The sequence below is a fragment of the Notothenia coriiceps genome, unplaced genomic scaffold (assembly GCF_000735185.1).
Source record: "Notothenia coriiceps isolate Sejong01 unplaced genomic scaffold, NC01 NC01_scaffold00006881, whole genome shotgun sequence".
NCBI lineage: Eukaryota > Metazoa > Chordata > Actinopteri > Perciformes > Nototheniidae > Notothenia > Notothenia coriiceps.
The window spans coordinates 26,533-34,070 of record NW_011339582.1 but is presented as its reverse complement, the minus strand read 5'-3'; the positions used below and the strand labels follow the sequence as shown (position 1 = coordinate 34,070).

At 44.6% G+C, this 7,538-nt stretch overlaps 1 protein-coding gene across 1 annotated transcript; it reads left to right on the top strand.

Annotated features, from left to right (window-relative positions):
- The first annotated feature begins 2,619 nt into the window (after window positions 1–2,619).
- Window positions 2,620–7,532, top strand: LOC104943815 (E3 ubiquitin-protein ligase HECW2-like). The gene is made up of 6 exons (XM_010769281.1): window positions 2,620–2,799; window positions 3,138–3,284; window positions 4,373–4,487; window positions 5,566–5,651; window positions 6,385–6,497; window positions 7,075–7,532. Exons 1-6 carry the CDS (start codon window positions 2,620–2,622, stop codon window positions 7,184–7,186), a joined length of 753 nt encoding a protein of 250 aa, XP_010767583.1. The 3' UTR covers window positions 7,187–7,532.
- Window positions 7,533–7,538: the final 6 nt, after the last annotated feature.

Below are 7,538 nucleotides of genomic sequence, written 5' to 3'. Positions count from 1 at the left end.
TCTCGTCCCGAGCACGTCCCCTCGAGTCTCGGCATGTGGGCATATCGTCTAGTCCCTCCTAGGCTAGTAGCTACGACTGCTCAGTTGTCGTCTCGAGCTAGCCTCCTCGCCTGACCTACTCATCCTTATGAGGTGTGTGACTTGGTCCTTTGTCAAAGCTGGAGTACAAAGTCCTAGTCACGTCACGAGCGAGACAGAATATCTATTGCATCGCCTGACGGTAATGCACGGTCGTCATTAAACTGCTGACAGTCTCGCGCGCGCGCGCGCAGTTCACATCTTCGGTTTCACTGACGTTCACTCCTGAATTCCGTGTCTTGCACCGAATCTAGTACAAATACATCCGCTCCCATGTATCGGCGCACTATGCCGTTTAGAGTTCACCGGTTAAGTGTCTTCACTGGTTTCATGGCGCGTCCCTCGATCACCCTGAGGCGCAGAGTGCTCTAACCCACATTGCGGCCAATGACAACACATACTTAACGCTCATAGTACTATGCCAATGATGAGTCGGTATGTTAGAATCTGTTTAGAGTCGAGAGACCCAACGCCACTCTTCACCGCAAGCCGCGCGGCACAGGCACGGCAGAACACAAAAGCTCAAACAAACACCGCGCGATAATACCAGATTTCGCAATAACAGACACTACTTGCCATAGTCAAAACTCTCTGGTGACCGAAGACAGGGACACTGTAAGAAAAGGAAGACGCGCGGGTACAGACGCGTAGGAAAAGTTTTGTGTGGACTCGGTGTCTGTGCTCGTCCATGCCGCTCCCTCCAGCGGGCGGAGATGCGACGATGTCGGCTCTCGTATACGACCTCGATGTTCGGTCCCGCACCCTCATCCCATCGACTCCCGACGACGTCCGTGGGGGACACACCTCCTGTCCTAGACGTGAAATGGTCTATTTATTATTACTATTATGTCAAATAGCTCCGCGGGCGTCGAGTGCGTCCTCTCTCTCTTCTCTCTCCTCTCTCTGCTCTCTCTCTACCCACACCGTGCCCAATGGCCGCCCCCTAACAACAATCAGACGACGCATTACTATATTTCGACAAAGATGTTATTACAACCTCTCCAAACAGACAGCTCGACTCTCCAGTCACTCCCACTTTCCATGAGACTCACAACATCCATATACAAGTGAAAGTCACGATTCCAGTGTAACAGTTTGAAGTTCGGCGCGCCGCTAGCCGGCCAGATGTTAAAAACTAGAAATCAGAGCAGACAGTATATAAGTTACATAAAATCTGGAGCACACACCACAAACATTACACACAAATACACACACAACTGCACCAGAAGAACCAACGCAACGCTTACCGCGCAAGCGCCACAACTAACACCCACACCAACTGCCCCATTCGATGGCCGTAACCCCCCCCAGTTTGAGCCAGCTGGCAGCAGCATCTTTCTTAATAGCTTTGTCCAAATAAGCTCAGACCCTGCCAAGCGCATGCACTCAGGACAGATGCTTCTGTAACAATAAGGCTGCTTAACCTATACTATACAGACAAGCATTCAGCAAACAAATTTGTATTTACAATTCTGATACCAGCATACAGTAAATTATAATGCATCCAATATTGCATGCTGCTTTACAAAGAAGTGTGCAGAGAGCGGTGCATGAGATGTCTGGATTCTCTTTTATTTGTTGCAATGTAAAAATCATGTTTTGTGTTACATACTGTACAGGTATGTAATGAAATATGAGATGAGAAAACTGCTGTAAATAGCTAACTGGTGTCTCAACAGCAATACCAAACAAACTGTCTACATCACCTCAATGCATGATGGGAAAAGTGTCAACTTGTTTACCTTGATCAAACATAGTGATGTTATTAAGCCTCAGAATGTCCTGTCAATACATCTATTATATCTCCAGAGCACTGACACTCTTCCCAAGTTCATATCATTTCCAGCCTTTAGTTCCCCCAAAACACGTCCTGAAACACGAGCATTACTGACAGCATGCCGTGTGATTGCATTTCTGATATGCTGTAAGAATTTGGAAATGTAAATGTCAAGTGTTTAAATATCACTCAGTAAAGTGTAGATTTGGTCCAAGTGTGTGTGTCCCCTGCACCTAATAAAAATGAAGAATTCAACTAACTCTATTGTCCCTCCAGTCATGATAGCAGCAAAGAAAACAAACCAGCGATGTATCCATCTCGTCTCACTATTTCCGTGGATCATAACATATCGAGTATGGAATGAATCTGTAGATGCTTGATTAAAATGAGACACACTTTTCCATGGATGTCAGCTTGTGAGCCTTGAGGAAAGGCAGAATGTGCTGCTAGCTAAGGTTTTAAGGCTTGTTTTTGGCCTGTTACATCACAAGCAGGTGAAGAGAGGAGAGGAGTCAGCAGCCAATAATGTTAATAAATCAGTCTGAAAAAGGACCAGTAATAAAGGAGCTGGTTCAGCAGTGGAGAAACAGACAGACATGATGTAAATCCTCTAAGCTGTTTTTGCCTTCTTCTGTTATTTATTATCTGTGTGTCTTGTTAGACACCTCACATCCTTTATATCTGACACAGAACACCCTGAGGGCTGTATCCTGACACATCCTATATTAACCTTTGACCTCCCTGCTTCAAATCAGACATAGTTTATGCTGCCCCTGTGTGACCTCTGTGTGACCTCTGCTCCTTCCTCCTTCAGCCCCTGTGAACTCAGTGACCTGGAGTTCCTGGATGAGGAGTTCCACCAGAGCCTGCAGTGGATGAAGGATAACGACATCGAAGACATGCTGGACCTCACCTTCACTGTTAATGAGGAGGTCTTTGGACAGGTGTGTGTGTGTGTGTGTGTGTGTGTGTGTGTGTGTGTGTGTGTGTGTGTGTGTGTGTGTGTGTGTGTGTGTGTGTGTGTGTGTGTGTGTGTGTGTGTGTGTGCGTGCGTGCGTGCGTGCGTGCGTGCGCGCGCGTGTGCGCGTGCGTGCGTGTGTGTTTCCCGGAAGCTACAGTACCTTTCTATGATCAAATATATGATTAGGGTTTGCCTTCTCTTCACCACATTCTCTCCAGCATTTTCAAGTATTTTTTTTAGATGAGACTTGTTCAATGTGTGACAGCTTCCTGCTGAAAACAAATCTGCATTTGAGACTGAAGTGAGCATGTGATTGTGCAGATCACAGAGAGAGAGCTGAAGCCGGGCGGGGCGGGGATCCCCGTGTCGGAGAAGAACAAGAAGGAGTACATCGAGCGGATGGTGAAGTGGCGCATCGAGCGAGGAGTGGCCCAGCAGACGGAGAGCCTGGTCCGAGGCTTCTATGAGGTACAGCTCTGCATCTCGCTGTTTCAGGTGAAGTGAGGCTATGATCCCGAATAAAGGGGGCAGTTAGTACGATGTTCCTCTAGCACATTATTACAGACCCATGAGAAGGAAGTACGAGAAGACATTTGGGTTAGCTGTTCTTTTTTTTTTTTCATTGGGCAAACTTATTTTCCCCGACCTATTCATAGATTTTGTTTTACTTGCGGAAATAATAATCCTCAAAAGCTACTGCCTTTATTGAGACCTTTAGAGATATTTCCACAGTATATATATGTAAAACATCTCTCCGAAAAGGCTTTACCTGTGGGCAAGGCAAACACAAATCACAGATCCACACTCCCTCCATTGGGATTTGTGAGACTCACTTAATTTAGATTCCCGGTTGGGGTTGATAAAGAACCGGGTCAGGATTTTCCAGCTTCCAGACTTAAAGATCAGACCACAAGAAATGTCTCACCTGCCTCTCAGCTTCCATACAAACTAACTACAATACACTGAATGGCAGGATTGTTGATCAATACCAATCGGTTAAAGCACCCTCTGCTGTTTCAAAGGAGAATCACAACGCAATTCTACATTCTAACACATTTGTTTCGCAAATGTGCTGTGTGGTGAACTCTCTTCCCTTCCTGTAGCAGAGAGAATGTGCAGGTTTTGTGCACTGCTGGGTTTGGATGTGAATCTGAAGGAACGTTCATACGACGTGTTTCAGTCTGTTCAAAGGAGCATGTATTCCTCTGAAATGTGTAACGATCTTAGGAGCTTCAGGTGATGTGTGACAGCTCACAGTCCTACATGTTGAAGCTCAGCAGGACAAAGTGAAACCAAGAGCGGACTGTAATCTGGGCCGCTGCTCTACTCTGATCTGCTCGTGTGTTTTCATGACTCTGGTACAAACCCAAGGCCTGTAAGCTGCTGCCTGGCAGGCTGACAGAGCACAGTTTGTGAGTCACTGCGAATTTACACACTGTAAACAAAGTGATGGAAGCCCTTCACAATGATCCTACTGCCATCTGTGTCAGCTGCTAAAGCTCAGATGAATGAAGTGAGTGCTCCTTAAGTTAACCCTGTGCTGATCTGCTGGGCAGGTGGTGGATGTGCGTCTGGTGTCCGTGTTCGATGCTAGGGAGCTGGAGCTGGTGATAGCCGGCACTGCAGAGATTGACCTGGCAGACTGGAGGAACAACACGGAGTACAGAGGAGGTATGTGGGGGGGCAGAGGGCAAGACTTTCATGGCACACTGACAGCAATATGAGAACACTTACAAAGTCATGAAACTCAAAAATCATCCTGAAAAAACATCACAATTGATTATAGAATGGAAGACCCATTCAGTAGTATGTAAGTATTGATGTAGTACTGATTAATATGTTATACTGCATCCTGATCCTCAAATTCAGTCCTTTAAATTATATTTAATTTGCGTAAAAAAAAAAAAAATAGTATACATGCATATACTATATACTGTTTAAATATAAATAACGGATATGGATATATAAACTGATATGGAAAAGTGTTAAAACCTTTATCATAGATTGCACTAATATGAGGATGGATGTTTGGGACTGTGATAAATAGGGCATTGGCATGAATTCCCATCATGATACAGGGGTTAGGGTTCAAAATAGAAGTGAGCTGCAATTCTGGTAAACACACAATATACTTTAGCAGGATGCTTTGAGACTCAGTTACACAGATCTGTCGATTAAAACTACCAATAGTCGCAAAATCTTCTCATCTTTGTGGACAGCCCTCCTTAGCACAGATTTGATGTGTCCCATGTGGGATGCCTGGTCTAGGATTCAAACCTGAGTCAGCACAGGTTGAAGCCCCCGTACATGGGGCGGCAGTTGCCCTTAATCAGAAGATATAAGCTAGACCTCAATATCGTTTATTTTAACTATACAATAAAAAGTGATTATGGAGAATGAAATGAGAAAACCTTTCATTATATATTTAACAGCTGTACCAGGCTTGACTGTAATTGCTTATATTTATTGTTATTTTATTGTGTACAGCACAAGCATGCCAGTGCCAGTCCCAAGCATTTAGCAGAGATCACATTAAAGGCTTCCTCAGGTTCTGGCCCGCAGCAAGAGACGGGGGGGGGGAAACTCAGAGTGAGAGTCTTTTAATAGAACCATCGACTGAGACGCACATTAAACATTAAACAGCAGAGCCCATTGACAAATCACACAGCAGAGACAGTGAGAGGAACAGGGGATAGAGGCCTTATTAATTCATCTGACTCATGCACCATCATCATCTGTCTCCCCACAGGTTACCATGACAACCACATTGTGATTCGCTGGTTCTGGGCAGCTGTGGAGAGGTTCAACAATGAGCAGAGGCTGAGGCTGCTGCAGGTACCATGGGGGGGTCCCATGTGGAAGCTGGAGTGGCCTGCAGGCTGCTCGGACAGCTCTGTACTTCAGAATGTGACCAGGTTTAACTTGAGGCTGCACAAAGCTGTTAGTGAGACTTGAATCTGGATTATATTTCACTAGAACTGAGGCATGCAATCTTTTCATTGAAAATTGAACATTCTCAGTTTAAATGTGATATATGCAACTTCTCTGCATTAAGATGCCTTAAAAAAATTAACCCTATATCATATATTTTGTTAAATGTCTGCAACAGGTTTCAGAGCTAAAGTCATCTGTAATGTAATCAGGGTAGCAGTGTGTTTCATTGAATCTCCTGCAGTGGTGTCCGATCCCCTTCAGCCTGTGTCAGTGCAGTGGCGGTCTGTTGTCTGTGAACAGCAAACATTAGGGTGTAACAGCGTTAGAGAAACACACATTGTTCATGTAAAACTGCTTGACTAGTCTCTGTACCAGTTTTAATCACATTGTCCAGGGCAGCCTCCTGAATGAAGATGACCTCACATCCTCACACACTAAACTGTCTGTGTTATTGTTGATTGAGAGACCCCTAGTGGTAACACATGACATATTGTGCGTTTAGGTAGGACTGCGTGTCTGAACTCATAATATATAGAACTAATAAACAAAGTCATATCCATTTTCATTCATAAATAATAACAATGTTTAGGACGCTCCTTTCATACTCTGTATGAGTTTGATGGCTTTCTTCCAGTTTGTGACAGGCACCTCCAGTATTCCCTACGAGGGCTTCGCCTCTCTGCGGGGCAGTAATGGCCCCCGCAGGTTCTGTGTGGAGAAGTGGGGGAAGATCACCTCCTTACCCAGGTACAATGTCTGATGGGATGTAGCCTTTAGGGACTGCATGGAAAGGATACACTTTACAAGAGGTGGAGGCTTCTGTATGTTTCTTATTTTTTGCCTTAGCAAATTAAATATACATTTTAAGTTTTGAGTTATGTGCCAGCATAGTGTGAAGGATAGAAATGCACTGTTTAACTCTTCAATTTGAGTGTGTCTTGGACACAGATGAGCTTGTGATGGAATGACCTGTTATACTGAATACTGTGAACTGTAAAATGATGGACTAGTTTCTAAAGAAAAGAAAACGTATCACCTTAATAAGCCATTCTTACTAGTAAAATAAGCAGAAGTAGTAGTGCATTTACTAATCTTTATTATACAATGTATTATTGACGTATACATTTTGTTAAAGATTTAGATTAATCATCTTCTACTTGGCTTAGCACCTGATGGAGCTTTGAAAAAATGGAACCTATGTTTTCTGAAATGCAAATAAAGTTACATTAATAAACATTCATAAAAGACTGTTAACAATGAGTTTTATATATTTAAATACAGCATAATACAACTATTTAATAGCAATTTGTGTGTGTCTCCACAGGGCTCACACTTGCTTTAATCGTCTTGACCTCCCCCCTTACCCGTCCTTCTCCATGCTCTATGAGAAGCTGGTCACTGCGGTGGAGGAGACCAGCACCTTCGGGCTGGAGTGAGAGAACCATCTGGAAATCTACCTTCCTCCAGACGAGAGACAAATAAAACTAATCCTCAAATGGCAACTAACCCCCCCACCCCCACCCCCCGTGGACAACTCTGCTGTTATGGTCCTGTCTCACTCAGCACTCAGTCTTCTTGCGATCCTCCCCCTTTCTCTCCCCCAGAGTTAGTGGAGAGAGGACTGCAGAGCTACTCTGTACGGCTTCTTGTTTTCATGCTCACCTTTGATCACGTGTGCTTTATCTCTTCAGTTGATGGCCTTGTTTACTGGATTTCTAGCACCTCCTCCTCCTCCTCTAACCTGCACCTCAGAGACAGCTGCTGAAACCCCCTGAGCCTGAGCCCCCC

Bases quoted from the DNA above. Each gene is read 5' to 3' on its own strand.
- LOC104943815 (XM_010769281.1), top strand. From the start codon at position 2,620: ATGCTGCCCCTGTGTGACCTCTGTGTGACCTCTGCTCCTTCCTCCTTC. The intron at 4,488-5,565 runs GTATGTGGGGGG...GTCTCCCCACAG, and splicing joins CAACACGGAGTACAGAGGAG to GTTACCATGACAACCACATT. The intron at 6,498-7,074 runs GTACAATGTCTG...GTGTCTCCACAG, and splicing joins AAGATCACCTCCTTACCCAG to GGCTCACACTTGCTTTAATC.